The 26,659-nt window shown below is 44.6% G+C and overlaps 1 protein-coding gene across 1 annotated transcript in view; it reads right to left on the bottom strand.

Annotated features, from left to right (window-relative positions):
- The window catches only part of Grid1 (glutamate ionotropic receptor delta type subunit 1), a 770,962-nt gene that overhangs the window by 522,838 nt on the left and 221,465 nt on the right, over window positions 1–26,659 (bottom strand). The window contains exon 4 of the mRNA XM_021181815.3: window positions 18,496–18,701. Within this exon, the coding sequence (XP_021037474.1) occupies window positions 18,496–18,701 (206 nt within the window). The remainder of the gene's footprint in view (window positions 1–18,495; window positions 18,702–26,659) is intronic.

The raw sequence follows: 26,659 nt of genomic DNA, 5'->3' as shown, positions 1-26,659 counted from the left end.
GTACCGAGTCTGCAGGCTGAGGGCTGGCCACACTTTCTCTCACAATCTCCTAGAACTGATCTCATTGGCCAGTAAGAAGGATATGTATTCTCTTCCCAGCTCCTCAAGTGAACATCTGTTTTTCTCGAAGCTGTGAATGTCACGTCAAGATTTTCCAATTACCTTCGCCTTGGTTTTATTTAGCATCAGTGTATTGGAGGCATAATTAGTCTGAGATGAAAACCTGTATTGTTCCCTTCTCCTCAGCAATGAAATAGGTTTCCCAAATGTGCTAACAGAGAGGATCCTTCTCCAAAATTGACAAACAGCAAGTGAAGAATGAAAGCGGGAGTGGAGCCCTGATCAGTGAACAAGCACAGGCAAGGAGGCACGGGAATCGGAGTATGAAGGGGGCATTGGCCACAGACCTCAGCCTCGAACCTCAACTTCCTTGCTCCTAAGAAGGACAGGCTTTTGACACAGCACAAAGTGATGCCGGTGACAATGAAGGACCAGTTTCCAGGGATGTGTTTTCTAATACTCCACCAGCACTGAGATGGCCGGGGAGGGGGTTCTTGGTGAGGTGGTGGTTTCCAGGGATGTGTTTTCCAATACTCCACCAGCACTGAGATGGCCAAGGAGGGGGTTCTTGGTGAGGTGGCGCCATCAAGTAGTCTCCTCCCTCACCTGTTTGCCACAACCCTTGCCCAAGGCTAGACCCCTAGCTTCTGCTCTGTGCAATGTGTGTCAAGTCTCATCCTGCAAGTCTCCTATACAGTAGTTGTCCTGTTCCAACACTTGCGCTCTTAACAGCTCCTCTATACAAAGCATCCAGAGGGCTCACTAAATAGAAAAAAAAAAAAAAAAAAAAAACGGGTCATGACATCACACCTTAAAACTCTCTGGTGACTTCCCATCACACCTTAAACAAAGCCCCCAGTCCTCACCTGGGCTGCAGAACCTCGGTGATATCCCTCCCAGACTTACCCACCCACCGCCTCTCATTCGGCTCAGACCATGTCAGCATTCTTTCTGTTCCCACAACATGCCAGGCTATATTCCCACCTGGGGGCCCTGACAATGACAAAGGTCTCCTTTTAAAAAGCAACACCGCCAAAGGCTCTGTCAAGCATGAGTTAGGAAATAAGCAAGTGGGGCTGCTGCTCACCCGACAGTGACCTCTGGCAGGCCAGTCCACACTCTGACCTGGGTTCCTCATGGGACTGCTCGCCGTTTGCTAGTGCTTTCTGCCTCTTCCTCCCTCTCATTTAAAATATGTCTGTAGCTCTGAAGACCTCACTTCTTTGGTTGCCCACCAGACCCCAGCACTTACTCGAGACTAGTAGGGAAAATGGTGAAGTTCAGCTGCAAGAAACCCACAAAGTGAGTGCATTTCACCTTCAGATCAGTGAGAGGATCGTGGAAAAGAAACTGAAAATGCTGGCCCATCATTCATGGATCAAAGATACAGGACACATTTGCCCAACCTAAGTAGGAATGTTCTCCACACTGATCCATCCAGCAGAGGGATGGTTCCTTCATCAAATGAGTTCACCATCCCCAGCAGTCTGCCAGCAGAGGCCATACTAGAACCCCTGTATCAGGGACATGAGCATCCTCCCAAGTCCCTGAGTCCAGAGCACTCTAGCTGGCTTCTTCTCTCTGTCTTACAGCTACGCCATTACCCTCTGAAGAAGGGCAGAGACTCATATTCTGGCCAGAGGTACCTCACGGGAGGGGGCGGTGCGCGAGTATTGGGTAGAATACACATGCCCAATAGGCATGAGAAGGACATATGAACCTCAGTCTGCTAAGGTGTAACCTGGAGGCTCCAAGAAGGACAACCTCTATGAGGCCCCAGGTAGAAGCAGATACCTGTCAGATAATGTTGAATTTATGGTCTGCACTTTCATCCTGGGATTCAAGCAGGGAAGGAGATGGAAGGCATGACAGCACCATAACCTGCTCTCACATGGCTGATCTCAGTTTATCTTTCCCATACTCCTGCAAGGGGAGAATATGACTTCTGTCCCACAGACAAAGAGCCTAATACTCAATGTTCAGGAAGATAAAGTTGCTGGTTCAAGTCCTACAGTGGGTCTAACTAATGTGATATTCTGAATCTACACCCGTGATGGTCAGGCAGTCATCCTCTGATTATAGACCTGTCTATTTAGAAACATTCTGAATACTTCCTGCCTTTTCTTCTCCCATCGTTTCAGAAAACAGAATCCCTTAACCTTCTCAGGCAAAAACCCAATAAGAGCCCTGCTCCATTTTCTGCTGCATCATCTGATCTGTGACCCATTCAGAGAGAAGCTGGTAGCTGGAGCACTTCCTCATTTTTCCTGCTCCAAATGTGTGCAGACCCAGGGCTACTAAGCCACAGTAAAGCCTCATTCACTTCGCCTAGGATAGATGCTTTCGTGCAGGACACCAGATGCAAGGAGGTACTAAATGCCTGTGAGCAGGAGAAAGGTGGATCTGAATACGGCATCCCCCGACGGGTACCTGCATGTCTTCCTGGGCTTTTAAAGAAGGTGAAAAGCAGACACAGAAAGAGAAAGGAGGAGTAGAAGCCAAAACATGTTGGCTGTGAAATGTGGCATATCTGGGGAGTTCAGGGAGAAAGCAGCTTGTGAGTGTCAAAGGGGAGAGAGACAAGACAAAAGTATTCTAGAAAGTGTCGCTTTGCTATGAAAAGGATCCTCTCAACATTCTTCAGAGAATAATGGTAAAGAATAACATGCCATCGCCCTTTTTTTTTCTTTTTCCTAATGTGACTCTATATAGGCACAGGGACATGAGGCATCACTATTTATACTCGAATTACAAATGAATGAAACAATAGATAAATGAATGAAAGAAAACTTTCAATCCACCATTGTGCGCCCAAAGTCCTAATACTCTTCTGCCTGTGCTGAGAATGGTAACAGCTAATACTACCCCAGTGGAGGCTTTACACCATGTTATGTCCTGATAATACCCATCACTGGTTAGAAACATCCTGAGTGGGAAATTCTCTTAGAACACCCAACCTGCTGCCCATCCAAGCCCAGCAGCATGGCATGTACAATGCTGGTTCCTCTCTCTCTCAGAGCCCATGGCCACTCTGGGAGCTAAGACTTGGTGATGCCAAGAGCAGGAGTATATCTTACCATGCCACGCTAACCCAAGAAGAGATCAGCATGCACAATGCTAAGTGCAGTGCTACTGAATGCACATAGCTCTCACACTAAAGAGAAAAGTCACAAGTCAAATCAGCATAAGGATTGGGTTGCTCACCTCTTCTATCTGCTGCTGCCTTCAAATGTGCCATACACACCCAATGACAATTGGCTGCTCTCTGGACTGTTCCCCCCGCCCTCCCCCCTCCGCCAAAGATACATACTCAGAAAGGAGTCCAACTATGAGGAGTTGCCTGTCTCAAGGAGCCAGAAAGGACAGGCTAGACATTTGGCCAGATTTAGAAAGATGCCAAGGAGCTAGAGCCCACTTATAAGAGGAAGATGGTGACTTACATATAAGGCTTTCCTAAAGGACTAAGAAAGAGCGCCAGGTGTGCTACACATGCGAAATGCTTGTGGGTTTGAGTAACTTGAACTAAGTCCACGGTCCTCTCCTTAATTATGAGGGGAGGAGTAGACCTGAAGCCTCAAGACAGATCTCACAGGCAAGATCAAGGGCTCAGCAGGGACTGAGCCTTACCCATGAAAGCTCAAGTCTGTAATTCGCCAGCAACTAACCATCCCTTGCAGCTAGGTACCAAAGAGCAGATATAGCTCATAGAAGAATTCTCAAGAAAATTCAGGAATTTCTTCCTAGAACCTGAAGAGCTAACTGAGCCATTAGGAGTGCTTACTGCCCTTGCAAAGGAGCTGGGCTCAGTTCCTAGCACTCACATGGCAGCTCACAAGCATCCGTACCTCCAGCTCCAAGAGCTTGGATGCCTTCTTCCAGCCTCCCCAGTCTGCCGCATGCATATGGTATGCTTAAACTCATGCAGAAAAACACACATTCACAGTAAATAAATAAATCTTTTTAAGTTAAAAAAAAAGTAATGCTTTTTGTCTATCCTGTCCAATGCTACTATCACCGTCACTATGACAACTGTCATTATCACTGTGACAACTGACATCACCACCATCATGATCTTACCACTGTGACCACTAACACCATTACTACAATTGCCGTAACACTGCCCCCATAGTAAGTACCACTATCCCCAAAACTGACATCACCATCATCACAATTGCCACCACCACCATGACCCTATTACCATTACTATAACATCCATTACATCACAGCCACTACTACTGTTGCCAGCACTATCGCCTTTAACATACAACTACAATTGTCAATATCACAACTGCCACTGCCTCCATGGCAACCACTGCTATTACAAATGTCATTACCTTATCACCATTCCTATCACAACCACCACAATTCCAACACTGCCGCCATCAACCTCACAAAAATAGCTTGGATTCCATAATTCTGGAGGACTGCCTTGTCTGGCCTTGTCTGCCATGATGCACTTGGTTCTGTGGAGGCTTGATGCCCCAGAGAAGAGGAGTGCTAGAGGTGGAAAGGGGAGGGTGTTGGTGGGGAGCACACTCTTAGAGGCAAAGAGAAGGTAGGAGGCTCATGGAGGGGGAATCTGGAAAGGGTAAGTAAATAAAATAATTAATTAAAAATTAATTTAAAAAAATTCCAAATAGCTTATATAGATACCACTTTACTCAAGAGTAGGTTGAACACAGGCAGGGTTACTCTTCAAGGGTACAATATAGAAAAGAAGAAATTACAGTGACCTTAAAGTGTCCTGGTCAGATGATAGGGCCAACATCAGAAGTGGCAAGCCATGCTTACAGTACATGCAGCTCTTTCATGTGATACAATGAGAATAGCACTTGTCTACCCATTAGCCTTTCTTTCCAACTCCAATCATGTGGAAAATATTATATAAATTCTAACACAGGAAATTCTATGCTAGAGTTAAAAGCATCCAAAATTTGGGAGATAACTTTAGGCTTAAAAACTAAGGCAATATAAATGGACTGTAGACATCAGTTAATGATGTAAAAAATGTTAGTTCACTCAGAATGACAACTATATTAATACAAAATGCTAACAATGAGGAAAATAAGATGGGATCGCTGAAATGAGAATTTTGTTTGAAAATGAAATGGAGTCTCACCGTAAGTTCTACAGAATACATTTCTAAATGGTTTCCTGAAATAGTTCCTTCCCTGGTTACCTTGCCTTAACTCAGTGCAACGGCAGTGCTCATCCAAAGGTTGGTACTGCCCTTAATCCTTGCCCTGGTATTGTAGCCCATCCAGCCAAGCTCACTTTCAGAGGCCACACAGAGCTTTCCGAAGCATGAGGAGAATCCTAGTCATGCTATGAGGGCCCTCACTACCTGAAGGATTGATTCCAGGCTCCCACAGACAAAACATCTTTTCCAGGCTCAGCCTCCTCTTCCTCCTTCTCTCCCTTCTCTCCCTACTCTCCCTCCTCTCCCTCCTCCTCCATGTCTCTCTTGATGTTGCCATATTAGAAAATCTATTGCTCACATACTCACTCACCTTCTACACCCAGAGCCCTGCTGCTACATCCCTGCTGAATGGCCTCTCATTTCCGTTCTTCCTTGTTGGCTCCTCCCACCCTTTAAAGCTCAGTTCAGACACTGCTTCCTACGGAGATCTTCTTCCACCCCAGGACAGGTGTGTGGGCCTTGGAGGAGGACACCCTCATGGTCCCTACTCTTGCATCTCCCTGCACTGTCTTACTTGCTAGAGGGACAGCAATAAATGCTTACTCATGCCATGAATGAATGACCATGGGTGGAGGAGGCAAAATGAAAACTCACTGCCTTCAATGAAGGGCTTTTGTTCCTGGGTTTTAAATTTTGAATCCTATTCTTCAGGACTCCATTAACCTCTCAGGAGTCCTATATAACGACGTCCCATTATATGGCAAGGTAGCATATTACTAGATTTAATTATAATGGAATAATTAATGTCTGGATATCACTAGTTTGGACATAAAAATTAAATATTACCTTTAGTGTAACTACTCTCTCTAACTTCATGATTTCCCAGCTTGGCTTGGAAATACTGATTTTTAACTGAGAAGTTCCTTTGTTGTGGAGTAAATGATGCCAAGCAGAACATCTGGTCTGCTCCTTACCACCATCCTTCAGGCTGGGCTCTTCTGCACCTCTATCTTTCTAATGCCGCTGTGAAAATATATGCCTGCTCTCAGAAATTCCCAAGAATTTTGGTCCAGGTATTTTGGAAGATAGCTGAGGAATCCATCCTTTCTTGACTTCAGTCTCCTTCCATTACATCATGTAAAGGGAACCCAGGAGGAATGAGGGACCCTCAGAAGCTTTGACAAGACAGTACAGTCAAGTCAGAGAAAAGATGGTTAACTCTCTTTGGAAACCTGCCGCCTCACCCTGAGCCTCCATCCCTCTACCACATTCCTCCCCTCCAAGTTTCTCACAGTTCTTGCTTTGGGTATTGCTCCAAAGATTGCAATTTCATGTGCAGTATCATCACATCTGCAATCATACACACCTACAGTCCAGAACTCAAGACGTAGAGGGGGAGGATGAAGAATCTGGGGCTATCCTTGGCTATAGTAAGACATTGTTTTGGAAGGAAGGAAGGAAGGAAGGAAGGAAGGAAGGAAGGAAGGAAGGGAGGGAGGGAGGGAGGGAGGGAGGGAGGGAGGGAGGGAGGGAGGGAGGGAGGGAGGGAAGAAGGGAGGTAGACAGATGGATATACATACATACATACATACATATATACATACATACAAAGAAAGGGAATTCATTTTTTGCTTTCACAAATTTCTGCTTTCCTGACAGTGAATTTCAGATTGCTGTTCTAATGGCAACATCATGAATGCTCACACCACAAAGTCCAAATGCATGACATAATGTCTCCACCCTAACCCATCCTCTCACTCATCCCTCCAGAAGCCAGTGAGGAGCAGCCTAAGCTTCCCTTTAGCTTGACAGGTCACCTATATTTGAACTCTGATCAACTACATAAAAAAGTTATTACCATGTGGCAAAAACATCAAAACTAGAATATTAGAAACGTCAAGTGAAGATGGTTGTCCAGTTGCCCTCCAGCTTCTCCAGCTTCTCTAGCTTCTCCAGCTTCTCATTCTTGCCAGCTCTAACTGACTTTAGGACAAAACTGTCCAGCTGATCCCTTAATGCATTTTGACCCAAGGAAAGAATGAAAGTAAATAAAGTGATTATAGCTTTTCCAAACCACTAAGTTTTAGGATGGCTTGCCATATAAAAATAGACAACCGGGAGAAATGCCCTCAGCTTCCTGTATGACACTATTCCATTCTGAGACTGACTGAAAGGATGGTCTTTCCCACACCCATTATGCTGGTGTTCCTAGCTCCAACTTCTCTCATTCAGATCTCATGAGCATAGATCCTGGATCCCCCAGGGTCTCTTTAAGGCAGGTATCATTATCTGAATTACTTTTGCTTACTGCCTGTCCCCTTCTCCACTGATTCAGGAAACTCACCACCCATCTGCTCCCTCCATGAATTGGTATTCCTGCCCTAGGCATGCAAATCTGTGGTTTGTATTATATCTATCATTCCAAAGGGTGATTTTATTCATTCTCAGAATTCTCTAGCTTTTCTCAAAGTCTTCCATTTGGAGAACTACCCATGGGAAATTCACATGGCTGCTGGCATTGGAGCGGTCCCTAGCCATAAAAGTCTACAGAGAAGAACACTGATATACAGCTCCCCCCCAACCACCACCACCAGTATGGTGATAGGTGTGAAGTAATTTCCAACAGGATGCTTACAGATAGGTAGCAATTCCCAGGCTCATTGATCATTTTTAGTATAGGTTTCTCTAGTTCGGTTTGGCATCTCTTTAGGAGCAGAGACCACGTCTGTTCCCTAAAAGGCCTAGGGATGAAGCCCACTGTGTCTTGGTAGTAGCCTGGTCATTGGCAGGCTCCTGAGAGATTCCTTCACACAGGAAAAGTAGCTTTAGAGACAGAAAACACCTGTGGACATCTCTCTTTCCATGTGCCTGCTAACCAGCAATACTGCAATGCCAAGAATCAGCTAACTCTAGTGGGATGGGCCAATGACAGTTCAGATGGAAAATGGCCTAAGATGACCCTACCTGTTTGGGGACATAATCTGCAATATCCCAGGCAACATCTGGAGCATTAGGAACATTGAGATTCCCTCCCCTTTAAGGTCTCCAGGATCCCCTGTGCTCTTTTCTGAGAACATTCTGAAGTGTTGACAGCTGGATTCTGACAGTTGACAGCAATCTCAACTGGATGGCAAAGGACCAGAAATGGTCTGTCCCTTCTTGCTAGCCCCTCCCCTCAATATCCAGAGCTGCAAGCCCATCTGGTCTCTTTCACCTGGTTCCAGGAGTCATGCTTCCTGACAGAGAGTTAGTGGGGAGGCAGAATATTCCCGGGTTCTCCTTCTCTGGGCCATTAACACCTTTTCCTTGACCTCGGCAGCCCCAAGCTGGTTCCACCATTTCAACCAATAGCCATCCAAAGCCACAATAACAAGGACAGGCCACTTCCTCTGTGCTTCAGCCTGAGCTCCTGAAAAGGCATCCCATGGCCATTTGAGCATGCAAAAACCTCAGCTTGCCTGGGTAGATAAAAGAATAGGTGATGTGGATGAGAGGACGGATGCCTTTTAGTCTTCTGTGCTCTGTCACCATTTAACTTAAAGTGTTTCACTTCCTGCACTCCTCATGTGGTAGAAAACTATTTCCTACCTATATGCCCCAAGTGTCTTGAAGTTCCTTATGTAGTAGCCACGTAGGTGTTTCTCCGGGTAAACAGTCCCTTCCATTTTCCACTGCTATGTTTGTTTCTCTCATGTTTGCACTTGTCTCGTATAAGCAGCGACTCCTTTGTCCCAAGCTCCAGGGCTGTAGTCATGGACCACAATGCCTTTTGGTTGCCCTTTCCCTAACATCATGACACAAGAGAACATAGCTAACAATATGGAGTATAGTGAACTGGGCCCAGGGAGATGCTGAACCATTTCATCCACAGCTAGGGAGTGAGTAGCAGATGTACCTCTTATAGCCTACCAAAAAAAATAAAATAAAATAAAACCACTTCTCTCCAGGTCCAGCATCTCAGTGGTATGTCACAGTCACAGCCTTGATGGCAAGCACTAGCATACAACCCAATTGGTAACACTGCATTTGCTAGACAAGCTAGCATGTTTCTCCACACCCTTGATGCACCATAGCTTTACATGTTCTGAGATCCTCATTCTCCATTCATACAATAGTCACAGGTACCTCCTGGCCTCCCTAGAACTATGACAGACTCTGAGTCAGAGGAAGGGGTACAACTGCCCCTCATGAAAAACTGATGATTTTTAGGCTAACCTAATGATTCAGAGGAAGGAAATCTCACCATGCTAATGGGAAACCAAGGCTAGGGGAGTTATAGAAGGAGATGGTGAGGCAGGTCTGCCTAGAACCATGTCTTGCCCCTACTCCTAAACAGAAGGAAGGTGTAAATGTTCTTTAGGGCCCAGGATTTCCCAAGAAAACTGCTCTTTCAGTAACAAATTGGGAGCAAGTGAGAGGGGCCCTCCTCCTTAGATGAAGCTCTCTTAGGTCAGTTGATCTGACCCAGCTCTACTGACAGACTCATGAATGATACTCTGGCCTCCCACAAAGTGTCCAGTGTGCCTTTCCTATATCACTTTCTCCTTCATAGTGATATTCATAAAAGGCTCTCTGCAAAGATTTGGGGAAAAGATGGCTTCCTCTTCATCTGCTATGGGCAACAAGTCTCTTCCCACAAACACATAGTGTTCAGTGCTGGGCTTGGAGACAGGCTGCTCTGAAATACAGCTCACTACACACACTCCCTGCTCTGCCACAGCCGTGCTCCTCTAGCATTGTTGAAACAATGTGGTCAGCTGCTGGGTCCACAAAAAGCCAACTTGATACATAAAGGCTGGGGCCATTACTCTTCATTCTACCCAGCTTTCACCACTCTCACCCCAAAGCTGAACAATGCTGAAACAAAATAAGAAAACAAGGCAATGGCCCAATCTCACCCCCAACCTCTTCCTTCCCACAGGTGGGAAACCTGTCTTCCATCTGCATGTTAGATTGATGATGGATTAGCCCCAACCCCATGCACTGCCTTTCCTTGTCCATGTGACTTCACACATGTAACTCAAGGAGCAGAGTCTCTTATACCTGCCCATTCAGCTGATCCTATGGCTCACAGTGGCTAAGAGAATAGAGCAAAAGCAACAGAGCAAGGTCTGAGGCTAGATTTTCAGCAGTCCTGAGCATCTCTGTTGGCTGTTCTGGATCTCTGCTGCTGTCATATAAACATGTATTAGTTTACAGGCCTACTGATAAAAGACCTGTGGCTGGTCATCCCATTATTTCAGACCACAGCTGGGCAGCATCATCCTCATGAGAGAGCCAGAGGTATTTATGTGCCCTGATCAGTCTTCTTTATCCAGATCTACTGACCAACAACCAAACACTGTTGCTTAAGCACACTGAGTTCTAGGATGCATGTTACACAGCATCAGCTAACTGATACAAAGTCCATCTCCTCTCAAGGTGAACAACCTGCCCCAATACAGACAGGAAGTGACCGATAGCAAGTTCCTGTCAGTTTCAAGTATAAAGGTTCCATCTGGAAGCTACCTTGTGCAGATCAATGAACCAGATGTGGGCTGTATGGCTCAAACAAGGTTTTTGAAGTGGGTTCATGCCAATTCACACTGCTTTTCCTCACCTCTGTCCTGTATAACACTTTCCTATGGGTGCCCCACCCCCACCCCCACCCCCACCCCAGGCTTCTAATCCAGCCTCTTCATCCATGCTACCTCAGAAAAGGCCTTCTAACCTGAAAATTCTTAGTGCCTGGGCACTAAGGTACAAAAAGGGTAACTAGGTTATTTCAGCTGCAGCCAGATGCCAACACTTGTGTCTATTCTTCAAGCCTCGTGCCTTCTGGATGAAAGGGCAAGCTGCAAATAAGACATAGGGAAGACTAACACTTTTCTCAGCTATTTAATGACCTGCAAAAGATAGAACCCAAGGTTCCATCATGCCCATGCTTCAGGTTCCCCTACCTACCCCTTCCTTCTCCCCCTTCCATCTCTCTAATCCCATGGAGAAGCAGGCCAGCTTCCTTGGGTACCCCTGAGCATGGAGAATGAAGATAAAATAGACCAGAAGCAACACTCAGCAGAGAGTCATCACCAAAGTCCACTGAGTTTCATGCACTTTCTCTCTCCATGATTGCTTGGAATCTCCTTCGAAATAACAAAAATCAAACATTAAGTTCTGTCAAAGTCAGGTTTATACAGGTTCTTCTGCTTGGCAAAAACATTAAGAATGTGTTTACTATGTGTCTTAGATAGAGTTTTATTGCTGTGAAGAGACACCATGACCATGGCAACTCCTATAAAGGAAAACACTTAATTGAGGCTGGCTTACAGTTTCAGAGGTTTAGTTCATTATCCTCATGGCAGGAAACATGGCGACATGCAGGCAGACATGGTGCTAGAGAAGAAGCTAAGAGTTCTACATCTTGATCCACAGGCAGTAGAAGGAGGCTGTGTTTCACACTAGATATAGCTTGAGCATATCTAAGCACACCTCCTAATAGTGCCATTCCCTATGGACCAAAGCATTCAAACAAGTCTTTGGGGACCATTCCTATTCAAACCACCACAGTATGTTCACAGGGTATCTGAGGCTCTAAACAATGTTTGCCTGGGGTCAGAAGGCAGTGTTTCTTGGATCCTACAATCATCCTTTTTGCACACCCTGAAAATGGGGTTAACAGATGGGAGCAGATTCCTGTCTTGTACATAACATTCTAGGCCACAGGGTAGGGGACCACAGCAGGTAGTGGATGGGCAGCTAATAAACCAGCTCTATATGGAGGAGGTGCATGCTGGAGACAGCAGCTCTAGATGGAGGAGATACATCCTGGAGACAGCAGGCCCTGAGATCAACCTTCCTCTCACAGCTACTGAGCTGCAAACCAGCAAGAACACACGAGGAAATGACTTTTCCTCGTGATTTTGTTTCTAAAGTTCTCACAGAAAACAATGAACCTCTCCAATTCATAGCACTTTTGTTAAAGTGCCAGGCCTTTAAAATCCATAAACAGTGGGATATAATTAAATGCAAATGTGGGGCCTTATTTAAAAATTAATCTTTTATAATTAATTAGTAATTTAAAATATCTTGGTAAATGATACTTAAATGGCATGGAATTATGCTAGCTCTGAGTGATAAAGTCGTCTGCTAGAGATTTGCTGCGTTGGAGTGAGAGATATTTGCACATATCACGTGGGACAACAGAGTGCTGCGATTCCTTCATTTACCTTTGCAGACAACTGTAGTAAAAAGGCTTTATATGTAGATTGTGGGGGCTTCACTCACAGCAGCAGAACCAGAAAAGAAATTGCTTGGAGTCAACCCACTTGCATTAAGGATTAAGTCAGTCTCCAGCCCTGCTGTCTGCCCAGGAAGCCAAGCTGAGTGGAGATATGCATGATGGGACCCTTTCTACCTTTCCTGCCCTCCGTATTTTGCCCAGCCTAAGCAAGCGGTGCCACACATTCCCAGAGCAGTGACAACCTGCCCCTGCAGCTATTCCCTGAATCCTCTTCCCATCCTTCTACTGCAAAAGAGTCTATTGGTGACTCACTCACCACAAGGGTAAATGTCACCTGCTGCCATTGCCACCCTGTCACTGCCTTTCCCTTCCGGGCATTGCAAAGACTTGCAAAGACTGCCCCAGACCACTCTGCTGCTTGGAGATCACCACTCTAGTTAATGCAGGTGCACACTGCAGTGTACATTTCCCATGGGGTGTGTGTGTGTGTGTGTGTGTTCAGGTGCCTGAGGAATTGTGCTAGTTTGAGTATCTGGTTTTACATGTTACTATTTGGTTATATGCTTGAGTAGGTGTGTTTGTGAGTGTGTGTGTGTGTGTGTGTGTGTGTGTGTGTGTGTGTTCGTGTGAAAAAGAATAGTGTGTATGTGACTCTGTATGTGTATCATACATACACACACATACACACACACACACACACACACACACACACACACACACACACCACAGACAGGCCAGGGCCACTTCACCTACAGAAGCAGCCTAGGCAGTTTGCTGACCTCTCCTGACCTAGAGTAGGATTCTAAGTGTAAGTCTTCTCAACAACAGAAATCTTAAAACCAAAGTCCTGGATTAAGAAGCTACCCTAGGGCAGTTGAGCAACCAAACAAGCAGCCAAAACATGCAAAAAGAAAACCCACCTTTAAGCCTTTTTACACAAAGAAAGAATGATTTATTTTATTAAAAAAAGCCACTTATTTCCCTAATGGATGGGCAGCTTTGGGTGGAGGGGGTGTTCTAATAAGATAAAAGAGCAAGTGTCACACAGCTGCTGACTTACAGATTTACATTCCAATAGAAAGGAGAGAATGCCCAACTTTTATGGGACACAAGAGATGGGAACACACGGGCATTGGGGAAGGGAAAGCTATGCCTGTCATCATGAACATGGATCAAGAATCAACTGTCTTCTACACAGTGTATTTTGCTAGTCTTTCATTTCTAATGAGACAAGGAAGATGGAGAGAAAGAGAAGGAGATACAGAATAAGTGAAGGAGAAAGAGGGACTGTAAACAGCCAAAAGCAGAAGCCCATAATGATGAGGTGAAAAGACAAATATTCAGGAACCCACACAGTCAGGGAGAGTCTCAGTGGGTGAGAGCCCCAGGTCACATCCTCTCTGTTAGTCCCTGAGGATGCCCTGTAGCATGTGGCCCAGGTGGACTCAAGGAAAAGGCTAATTCCTGCATCCTCGTAGTTGGTATGGTCCTTGATCCACAGAAATCACCAGACAGTGTGGTGCATAGGTGATTGAGTAGATGGATGGGTAGATGGCAGATAGACTTGGTAACAAATGGAAAGACGCACAGCCAATGAGGAACAAACTGGCAGTGGAGAACTGGTCTCCCACATCAAACCTGACACAGAGAGGGATAAGAACAGGAAGACACAAGTCCCTGATCCTGACTCAGGAACCTTCCAGCCATCATCAGCTTAGTCTTGGTTTCATCAATTTCTGCTCTCACATATCACAGATGCTAAGATATCCACCCCCCATCAGACCCTCCCATATCCATTCACTCAACTGCCAGCTCCTTCCTATAGACCTAGCATCGTTATTGCTGAGTCCAGGAAGCCTCCTGGGCACTGCGGCTATGTCTCCCAGGCTACCGGGTACTTCTCCATTCTTCTGCCATTGTAGATAACAGGAGCTGTCCATACCTCCATCTTCCCTGACCAAGAAGAAAGTCCCATGGAAACAGGAACCAAGTCACAGTACTGGAAGGCTCATTAAATCTGAAAATGTGACAGATGGAATGGTGTGAGTGGAAGACAACTTCAGAAGCTGTTGGTGAGCAGGATTCCCAGGGCAAGGCCCTGATCTTAGTTCTTCTTGGAAGCTTCTGACTTCATTACTTGAGTTTTCCAGGCTCTGGAGTGAGATAAAAAGGACCATACCTACCTCCCCACCTTGTGAGCCAGCTGACAGGTTTTGTTTTTGTTTTTGTTTTGTTTTGTTTTTGTTTTTCGAGACAGGGTTTCTCTGTGTAGCCTTGGCTGTCCTGGAACTCACTCTGTAGACCAGGCTGGCCTCGAATTCAGAAATCTGCCTGCCTCTGCCTCCCGAGTGCTGGGATTAAAGGCGTGCGCCACCATTGCCCAGCCCAGCTGACAGGTTTGAGTGAAGATAACATCAAAGGTAAACTTACTAAAATCCACTAAAGCCATTCAACAGCCAGCAGGTCAAAGCCTCACTGGAAAGACAATGAGCCCAATCTTCTCCCTAGTTAGGATGACTGAAAGGAGCCACCCTCCCTCCAAGGCCAAGAGCTGAACACAGCAAGTCTTGCTGGAGAAAGAAAGTGTTTAGCAAGCCCCAAGGATATCAATGTGGTGATCACAGGCATGGGATGGGAATACCAGAACACTATCCTTCCAAGATCAGGGTCAGGAAACATCTCCTCCCAGCTCAGCTGCTCCAGGGGATGCTTCTCCTCCACACTCAGCTGCTCCAGTGTAGGGCCTTCTCATTGCCTTTACTTTGTTGTTGTTTCTATTTCACTGTTGTCTTAAGGATAGCATCTTGGCACATGCTAGCCAACTGTTCTACACCAAGCCAAATACTTAACCTTCTCATTACCTTTTCTTTTTCTTTTTTTTCTTTTCTTTTTTGTTTTTGTTTTTGGTTTTGGTTTTGGTTTTTGGTTTTTGGTTTTTCGAGACAGGGTTTCTCTGTGTAGCCCTGACTGTCCTGGAACTCACTCTGTAGACCAGGCTGGCCTCGAGCTCAGAAATCCTCCTGCCTCTGCATCCTGAGTGCTAGGATTAAAGGTGTGTGCCTTTTCAAGACAATATATTAACATCATGATTGGTGAGCCTGACTTAAAAGACCTGAGAGGTGAGGACGAGGAATCAAGACTGAGTGGTAAACAGTACTGGGAGTGGGTCCATGAGCCCACAGAGACTTGGGCAGGCACCAAGGCCTCAGTCTCCGACCTCCTTCCCAGGAATCATCAAGACCAGAATCTGGGCATCTGCTAGCCCCAGGCAACACTGTCCCTCATGCTACAGAGTCACAGATAATCCAGTGATGTCATGTAACCTCCAGGCCAAGGGCTGGTAGCGCTGATCTGCTTCACTAAGGTGACTATTTAGAGAAGCAGCTCCCAACTTGGCTCACTGACAGCCTGGTAGGTCCCAATTGGCAAGGCTTCTGACTAACAACAATGGAGGTGTCAGCCAGCCACAACAGTAGATTCACATATTGGAAAATGTAAGTTTCCAGCAGGGCTACCTGTCCTCATCCACTCCCGCTCAGCCGTGCTTCCTGAAAGGGGGAAAGGAGGCTTGGCAACTGGGAAGCCCACACAACCACCATGGACTAGAGCTCTTCTGTGCCCTCCCAACCAACACCATAGCCCTGATCACTGTCCTGTAGGGCTGAGAAGTATTTACTTCACCATACAGTGCTTAGAATGTCATAAAATGCAGACAGTGGGTCACCCTCTCGGGACTCATCTATCCTGCACTAACAAAGGGGAAAGTGGGAGCAATGGCTCTGGGCAATGCTAAGGCCACGTACAGGAGTGAGTTCCCCATCTTTTGGATGATTTGCATGCCCAGACAGCTGGACAGAACTATCCTCCTCCAGCCTCCAGATCAATAGAGGCCATCTATGTTTACACAGTAAGGCTCTCAGAAATGAGGCGTGAGGAAAGCTTTCAGGCAAATCTTCCTCCACAGAGCTGGCACAGACGCATGTGTCCATGACAGAAAGTGTAGCACACCATGTCTTCTGAAGTCACCAAGCATGGAGGAGAGGCTCTGGAACTGGCCATACCTAGACTGGAACTCCTTCCATCTCTTAGTAAAAATAAATGACTTTATACAAATCACTGGACGTCTGCTTTTTGGTTTCCTCATTTGCCAAGTGCGCTGCAGAGGAAGTGAACACAAGGGGCCAGGCCCACTGTGGGCATCAGGAGGACATGGCGTCATCCATTCCTAAAGGCATCACAATGATCCTGGACTTTCACTATAGGAGCTGAAAGAAAAGGCAGAGGAGGTGTGTCCTTCGACTCAAAATCCAGAGCTTACCCTCACACTCAGTCTCCAGACAAGGGAAGAAGCCACTCTGGTGGAAGTCTCACCCCAACCACACAGAGACACAAAGATTTTGTGAACACAGTCTGAAGGATTAGAAAAGACAACTGGCTAAAGCCAAGCAAAGTACACCCTGCACCACAGGACATGGCATAATTAATCACTTGGAAATAACATATTTAGGCCAGTTGTCGTTGAGTGTAAATCCTCCTGGGGCCTAGAAACAAGAAAGGCCTAGATCCATGCAGAAGGAAAATATACATGTATGTGCAGATAAAAGGGATGGATGCTAAGAAGCTTGGTACCAAATAATGATCATTACTGCCTCCTCCTTCACCACTGTCTTACCAGATGCATAAACTGAGGCTACAAGGACCAAGCAAATTGATCAATGTCACACAGTTAGGAACTAGATCAGAGACTAGATCCAAATCTACGGAACTGCAAAGCTCATGTTCTATCTTCTCCCAGGCTTCTCAGCAGGCCAGTGGCATAGAGGGAAGGAAAAGCAGGAAAGCCAAGGAATTAGCACAAAAGTGAGAAGCTGAGAAGCTGGCGGCAGAATCTGTGGACGCTCTCCCCAGGCAGAGCCTGAGTCTGGCAATAAACAACAGAGAGAAGAGTCACCCCATGAGCAGCCTTCTGCAAATACACCACTGGGAACATTCGGGGAAAGGCTGGACATGTCAGTCCTGCTAATCCAAAGCTGAATCACTGCATACAGAGAAGACTGTTCTGGTGAAGAAGCTGAGAACCCACAGGACAGCACAGCCTGGCTGACCACCAGCACAATTGGGACCTGATTAGCTGAGAGCGGCAGGGCTGCTGGCCAACTACACCAAATTAAGCTTTCCCAATGTTAAGCTCTCCAGCAGTGGGCTTCGTGCTGGTTCCTGATGCATGAGGTAGCATTTTGAATGATAATTAATTAGAGGGGAAAGCAGAGTAAGCAAGCAAAGTACATCAGATGAAATTAGTGTAATTCTGCCATTCTCTTTCATTTTACCTTCAATCAGAGTGGGCCGGCCAAGTTGGCTTGGGTTATGTGAGAAACCCTGGGGGATCATCCCACTGCTTCATGATCCCATAATCCACTGGGCCATAACTTGTTCCCAGACACACCATACTCCCAGTAACTCCTTTCCCCCAAACAAACTCAACCCTAGGGAGTGACTAGCAACTACATCCTATTTATTGCCTCTCTGCCATGAGACCTCTGAGCTAGCACCAATGGTCAGCTCATTCTAGTCCACAGTTTCCTAGCCTGATTTCAAATTAATGGATTCTTTGTTAAATTGGTGGGCCTTCCTTGTCTTCATTAGAAAGTCTCCATCCCTAATAGAGGTGTTCTTAAAAGAAGCACACACAGATACCTCCATCAAATGTCAACAAATCCCACGAAACACCTGCCCACTTCTCCAGAGAGCTAGAAATTCCTTTCATCCCTAGAGGTATATACCTGTTAACAAAGGAAAGAAAATTACAGGGAATACAAATGCTGGGTTTCAACTCAGAGAATTCAGGCAGTAACATATGCAGGCTTCTCACCAGCCCCAAAGCCTCCTCATGGTCTGTGAAGGAACCGAGTCATCTGCTGAGGACAAACCAGTATCCAAGTCACATTCAGGCCTCTTCCTGAATGGTTAGGTGCTGTGGGCTGAGCCCTCTGTTCTCTGTTGTTTCTGGTACACACTTAGGTCATTCAGCAGTCCTGAGCATCAGGCATGAATGACCTCAGATCCCATGACCTACCTCATTGATGAAGGAGTGTGCTCCCTGTGGGCTGAGCAGTAGAATGGCACGGCGCAGTGTGTCCCGGTAGCGATTCAGCTCCTCAGTCTTCATGGTGGTGAAAAGGCTAGTGAACACGTGACTGATGTTCTTGTCCACCTTTTGTAAAGAGACATCCAGACCCAGCCTTGAGGCCTGATCCAGGAAGCTTTGGAGCCCACGGATATCTGAGCATGGAAGAAGAGGGGAAAGAATCATTTTTTTAAGTGGGAAAGGATCTATCTGAGAGGGCAACTAACGCCAACACACCCAACTCACACAACCACCAGAAGTAACAAGAGTCTCCATCTACTTCACTTATTCAGAGCATGGTGCAAGGCAGCAACATAGACCCAGTATCGCTCATCAGCATCCAGCCCCAGGATATAAGGTGGTTATCTGGTAGGATCAGGAACCCTTTCTGCCATCCAAACTATGCCAGAATCACCCTTTGTAACAAGCTCTTGTACTCTGCCATGTGCTCTGAGTTATGGCAGTTCTGCCCTCCAGTCTACGAAGACTGGTGACCTTGCCACAGGTTTCCCCCATCTCCCTCTATACCTCACACCTGAGGTGTCTTGATCATCTACAGTCAGATAACACAACTGACTACCCTGAAAAGAGCTGACCCAAGATTTGGATAGGTCATTCTAACCCTGGATCCTTCTCTAACCCTCTGAATGTCAGCATCTCATGTGACAACCTCTAGCCAATAGAAGAGGCTACATCTTGCTTCAGGATCTGATTGTTTTCTTCCTGGAATTTCTTTCCTTCTGCTTTGTCCCAAGAGATGACTCATCCCAATCCCAGTGAGAAGCTCATGTTCCAAGTGCTTCAGAGGTGAATAGATGGCCAAGGTCCTTCACTGAGACTTTTCCAGCCTTCAGATGGAGTCCCTACAAGATAAGCTATGGGACCAATTGTCCAAGGGTGAGAGTTCAGAGTGAATCCTAAAGCCCAGAAAGATGGCGCACTCACTGACCTACTGTTGTGAGGGGCCAGGTGCCATTTTGCTCATGGAACAAGAGTTCCCTTTGCTGACTAACCCATATAGTGTTTCATTTCTGTCATTTGTAGCCTAAATTGTCAACACACAGGAAAGCTATTTATGCCCAGTCTAGAATGTCTCCATTACTTCTATTATCCTGTGCTCAGGGACAGAGGCTTGACAGAAGGCTGAGTATCCAGATCCACAAGGCCACTGTCCCCATGCCCTGGGGTGCCTACACAGTCCCAGTCAAAATAAGCAGTGCTAACTAAACAGGTTTTGCTTACTAATTCTTCTCTGAGATTGCCTCCTTTTCACGTCTGTCATACATATAAGCAGGTATCAAGGAACCTGCTATAGAGTCCCTGAGCTTGCTATCTTGGTGAGAAGATACACTTACCAGAAAGTCTAGTCTCAACTTCACTGTAGCAAGAACAGTTTCAGGACTATCACAGGGGGATGGTCAAGAGTAGTCCCTGAGCTCCTCCTGGGACCTCTAAGAAATCCTTAAATTCTCAGGCAAAGCAATCCTCTGGCTGTGGACAGTGTAAGGAAGAAGGCTGAGCAAGCCAAAGAGGAGCAAGCCAGTAAGCAGCATTCCTCTGTAATCTTTCTCTATTCAGTTCCTGCCTCCAGATTCCTGACTATGTTCCTGCCCTGTCTTCCTTCAATGAAGGACTGTGACATTGAAGACTAAGCCACATAAACCCTTTCCTTCCCAAGGTACTTTTGATCAGAATGTTTTATCACAGCAACAGAAAACAAACCAAAACAAGGATTTCTCTTATTTTTTGTTTTAATTAACTCAATAATTGAATATGTGTAGAATACAGTGAAATGTTTTAATACATATTGTACAACAAGCAAGTCAGGTAAATTGGTTTGCCTATTACTTCATACACATTTATCTATGAACAGAGCATTCAAATTAGTCTTGTCCAACTATTTTGCAGAATTTAACACAAGTTCTTATGACAACACAAGAACTTAACCCCCCCACCCCCCACAAGAGGACCCTGTGTCTGAAAACCAGCTTCCTTTCCCTTCCCATCCTCCTCCTGGCATCTAGTTACCACTCCTACTCTCTGCTTCTATGACATCAGTCCTATGTTATTTCATTTTATTTTTTACTGAAAGTAGATATTTTTTACATAAAATATATTCTGATTATGGTTGTCTCTCCCTTCAACTCTTCTCAGATCCTCCCCTCCTCCCTACCCACCCATGTCCAAATCCTTTATTGCTCTGTGTCTCATCAGAAAACAAACAGACATCAATAATAATAATAATAATAATAATAACAAAACAGGGATCTGTTCCAGTGAAGGCCACCCCCACCATCTTCCTTCTGAGCCCAGCAGAGACCACTAAGGGCTCCAGAGTGTTCTCCATACCTCAAGACCTCAGGATCACCTCGGGATCAAGGGTGAGTGGAATGCAACATCAGCTCCAAAGAATTGCAGGAGGTCTTGTGCCAGCAGGAACAGGGACAAAGGAACCCTGCCCGACCAGAGGCTGCAATCCTTTCCAGTTAGGGCCACACCCACCATCTTCTGCGTGAACCCAGCCAATGAAGTCTAGGGTACCAGAGGACTCTCCACGCCACAGGACCCCTAACACACCCAGGACCTCCTAATCACCTGAGAGCACATGGGTGATGGAAGCAACAGAGCTTCTTGGTCAGGGTCCCATGGGCCTTCATCCTCAGCCAGGAGGCAGAGCTGAGACCCAGACCCCTGGGCACATTCCTTGCCAGAGGAGAGTCAGCATACAGGGAGAGTTCTGACCCCAGGACTCAGGAGATGGAGAGCTCCAGACTGCTGGACACCTGCCCTGCAAGAGGAGAGCTTGCCTGCAGAGAGTGGTATGACCACTGGAACTCAGGAGAGAGGTGGACTCCCAGGAGTGCTGACAGAGGCTAACAGAATCACAAGAGGATCAAGCTCCAGCCAGAGACAGCTTGAACATTAACACCAGAGATTTCTAGATGGCAAAAGGCAAATGTAAGAATCTTACTAATGGAAACCAAGAACACTGGACATCATCAGAACCCAGTGGCCCACCACAATGAGTCCTGGATACCCAAATTCACCTGAAAAGCAAGACGCAGATTTAAAGTCATATCTCATGATGGTGGTAGAAGATTTTAAGAAGGGCATTAATAAGTCACTTAAAGAAATACAGAACACTGTTAAATAGGTAGAATCCCTTAAAGAGGAAGCACAAAAATTCCTCAAGGGATTACAGGAAAATACTGCTAAACAAGTAGAAGCCCATAAAGAGGAAACACAAAAATCCCTCGAGGAATTACAGGAGAACACTGCTAAACAGGTAGAAGTCCTTAAAGAACTACAGGCAAACACTGTGAAACAGGTAAAAGAAACACAAAAATCCCATAAAGAATTACAGGAAAACACAACCAAACAGGCAATGGAATTGAACAAAAACATCCAAGATCTAAAAATGGAAGTAGAAACGATGAAGAAAACCCAAAGGGAGGCAACTCTGGAGATAGAAACCCTAGGAAAGAAATCTGGAACCATAGATGTGGGCATCAGCAACAGAATACAAGAGATGGAAGAGAGAATGTCAGGTACAGAAGATTCCATAGGGAACATGGACACAACAATAAAAGAAAATGCAAAATGCAAAAAGATCCTAACTCAAAACATCCAGGAAACCCAGGACACAATGAGAAGACCAAACCTACGGATAATAGGAGTAGATGAGAATGAAGATTTTCAACTTAAAGGGCCAGGAAATATCTTCAACAAAATTATAGAAGAAAACTACCCTAACCTAAAGAAAGAGATGCCCATGAACATACAAGAAGCCTAAAGAACTCCAAATAGACTGTACCAGAAAAGAAATTCCTCCCAACACATAATAATGCACTAAACAAATGCACTAAATAAAGACAGAATATTAAAAGCAGTAAGGGAAAAAGGTCAAGTAACATATAAAAGCAGGCCTATTAGAATTACTCCAGACTTCTCACCAGAGACTATGAAAGCCAGAAGATCCTGGACAGATGTTATACAAAAACTAAGAGAACACAAATATCAGCTAAGGCTACTATACCCAATAAAACTCTCAATTACCATAGATGGAGAAACCAAAGTATTCCATGACAAAACCAAATTCACACAATATCTTTCCACAAATCCAGCCCTTCAAGAGATAATAAAGGAAAAAAACACCAACACAAAGATGGAAATTGCACCCTAGAAAAAGCAAGAAAGTAATCCTTTAACAAAACTAAAAGAAGACAGACACAAGAACAGATTCCCAACTTTAACAACAAAAATGACAGGAAACACCAATTACTTTTCTTTGATTTCTATTAACGTCAATAAACTCAATTCCCCTAACAAAAAGACATAGACTAATAAACTGGCTACACAAACAGGACCCAACATTTTGCTGCTTACAGGAAACCCTCCTCAGGGATAAAGACAAATACTACCTCAGAGTAAAAGGCTGGAAAACAATTTTCCAAGCAAATGGTCCGAAGAAACAAGCTGGAGTAGCCATGTTAATATCGAATAAAATTGATTTCCAACCCAAGGTTATCAAAAAAGACAAGGAGGAGCACTTCATACTCATCAAAGGTAAAATCTACCAAGATGAACTCTCAATTCTAAATATCTATGCTCCAAATGCAAGAGCAGCCACATTCATTAAAGAAACTTTAGTAAAGCTCAAAGCACACATTGCATCTCACACAATAATAGTGGCAGACTTCAACACCCCACTCTCACCAATAGACAGATCCTGGAAACAGAAACTAAACAGAGACACATGGACACTAACAGAAGTTATGAAACAAATGGATTTAACAGATATCTATAGAATATTTTATCCAAAAACAAAAGAATATACCTTCTTCTCAGAACCTCATGGTCCCTCCTATAAAATTGACCATATAATTGGTCACAAAACAGGCCTCAACAGATACAAAAATATTAAAATTATCCCATGCATCCTATCAGATCACCATGGACTAAGGCTGATCTTCAATAACAGCATAAATAATAGAAAGCCAACATTCAAGTGGAAACTGAACAACACTCTACGCAATGATACCTTGGTCAAGGAAGAAATAAAAAAAGAAATTACAGAATTTTTAGAGTTTAATGAAAATGAAGCCATAACATACCCAAACTCATGGGACACGATGAAAGCAGTCCTAAGAGGAAAACTCATAGCCCTGAGTGCCTCCAAAAAGAAACTAGAGAGAGCATACACTAGCAGGCTGATAGCACACCTAGAAGCTCTAGAACAAAAGGAAGCAAATTCACCCAAGAGGAGCAGAGAGCAGGAAATAATCAAACTTAGGGCTGAAATCAACCAAGTGGAAACAAAAAGAACTATTCAAATAATTAAGCAAACCAGGAGCTGGTTCTTCAAGAAAATCAACAAGATAGATAAACCCTTAGCCAGACTATATAGAAAGCACAGGGACAGTATCCTAATTAACAAAATCAGAAATGAAAAAGGAGACATAACAACAGATCCTGAGGAAATCCAAAACATCATCAGATCCTACTACAAACAGCTAGACTCAACAAAACTGGAAAACCTGGATGAAATGGACAACTTCCTAGACAGATACCAGGAACCAAAGTTAAATCAGGATCGGATTAACGATCTTAACAGTCCTATCTCCCCTAAAGAAATAGAAGCAGTCATTAATAGTCTCCCAACCAAAAAAAGTCCAGGATGAGATGGATTTAGTGCAGAATTCTATCAGACCTTCAAAGAAGAACTAATTCCAATTCTCCTCAAACTATTCCACAAAATAGAAACAGATGGTACTCTACTCAGTTCATTCTATGAAGCCACATATAGTTTGATACCTAAACCACAAAGACTCAAAAAGATAGAGAACTTCAGACCAATTTCCCTTATGAATATCGATGTAAAAATACTCAATAAAATCCTCTCAAAGCGAATCCAAGAACACATCAAAACAATCATCCATCCTGACCAAGTAGGCTTCATCCTAGGGATGGAGGGATGGTTCAATATATGGAAATCCATCAACATAATCCACTATGTAAACAAACTCAATAACAAAAACAGCATGATCATCTCATTAGATGCTGAGAAAGCATTTGACAAAATCCAACACCCATTCATGATAAAAGTCATGGAATGATCAGGAATTCAAGGCCAATACCTAAACATAATAAAAGCAATATACAGTAAACCAGTAGCCAACATCAAAGTAAATGGAGAGAAGCTGGAAGCAATCTCACTAAAATCAGGGACTAGACAAGGCTGCTCACTTTCTCCCTACCTATTCAATATAGTACTTGAAGTTCTAGCCAGAGCAATTCAACAACAAAGGAGATCAAGGGGATACAAATTGGAAAGGAAGACGTCAAAATATCACTGTTTGCAGATGATATGTTAGTATATATAAGTGACCCTAAAAATTCCACCAGAGAACTCCTAAGCCTGATAAACAGCTTCAGTGCAGTAGCTGGATATAAAATTAACTCAAAAAAAAAAGCACTGGCCTTTCTCTACACAAAGGATAAACAGAAAGAAATTAGGAAAACAACACCCTTCACAATAGTCACAAATAATATAAAATACATTGGTGTGACTCTAACTAAGGAAGTAAAAGATCTGTATGACAAGAACTTCAAGTCTCTGAAGAAAGAAATTGAAGAAGATCTCAGAAGGTGGAAAGATCTCCCATGCTCATGGATTGGCAGGATTAATATAGTAAAAATAGCTATCCTGCCGAAAGCAATCTACAGATTCAATGCAATCCCCGTCAAAATTCCAACTCAGTTCTTCACTGAGATAGAAAGGACAATTTGCAAATTTATCTGGAATAACAAAAAACCTAGGATAGCAAAAACTATTCTCAACAATAAAAGAACCTCTGGGGAGTATTGAAATACTATTCAGCCATAGAAAGTAATGAAATCCAGTCACTTGTGGAAGCATAAATAAACCTAGATGAACTTGTGTCAAGTGAAAACAAGTCAGGTACAGCGAGCATGCTTCTGCTTCTTATCACTAACAGAGAGAGGAGGGGCACTTGGTGGAGACTGTACAAAGGTGCAGATATACAGGTGTCTGGAGAAGCAATCAATTTTTAGAAACACTCAATACAGGTGTCAACCCTCTCCTGAATATAGCACTGCCCATTATAGCCCAGAGACTATCTCAGCATCCAGCAGCCAGTGTAGTATGCACGATGTCTCCAGGTAAAGTAGATGGCTGTCTTTAGGCCCCTAGGAACAGTCTTTCCAGTCCCATGCCTTTTTCTCATCTCTTTGAACATCCCTCTGTCTTTGTTTCTGGCCTTGGCTACACTGATAGCTTTGACCTATAGGACAGAAGTAAACTTAGCATAAACAGTGTTATGAGCAATTGTATACTTCAATTCTGCTGTTGCACTTGGCTACTACTATATAAACACCCTCGGGGGAGCCTGCTGATGAGATGCTGAGACACACAAAGAAAAATCAGGCTGGTCCCCAAGCCATCACTGTGGTCACATGCCAGCAGAGCCCAGAGTTGAGTGTGGCCAGGGCAGAGCAACTAGGTTGAACTATCAACTCAACAAAAATAACAAATGACTCTTGTTCTAAGCCTCTGAATTTGGGAACAGCTTGATTACCATCAGTGACTACTTGAAAGGTCATGGGCTGGATTGTATCTGATCTTTCTCATGAAGATGTAGAAAAAGAGTAAGGTCTGTACCTTTAAAAAGATCATCTGTGGCACTGTTCACAGGAGATGGAAGCCAGACCCAAGCAAGGCCATTCTCGGTGCCCCACGGCTTAACCTATGACCTAGATATGATCACAACAGACAGGGAAAGCAATGAAGACCTGAGGCCCTGCTTCCATCTCCTGCTCCTCTCAGCATCTTTTAAGAGAGCAGTGAATTGGTAAGGTGGCAGAAATGACCACATCCACAGAATATTTCCACATGTTTATACAGGGTGCATACCATTAAAGCTCACATGGTTTCATTGGACTGGTAGGACCACCATGTGCCATGAATGATCTCATGAGTCATGGCAGCACAACCTGCAATGTCATCCTGGAATAGAAGTCCCCTACAGTCCCTTTTCTGGTGCCCCTTCCTAAAACCCTCTCACTCCACAGCACGGTTTCATGTCCTTAGAGA

Source organism: Mus caroli, unplaced genomic scaffold (assembly GCF_978045245.1).
Source record: "Mus caroli unplaced genomic scaffold, Mus_caroli_1 scaffold_12, whole genome shotgun sequence".
In the NCBI taxonomy this organism is placed as follows: domain Eukaryota; kingdom Metazoa; phylum Chordata; class Mammalia; order Rodentia; family Muridae; genus Mus; species Mus caroli.
Note: the sequence above shows the minus strand (reverse complement) of the source record. Positions and strands in the feature narration are given on the sequence as shown.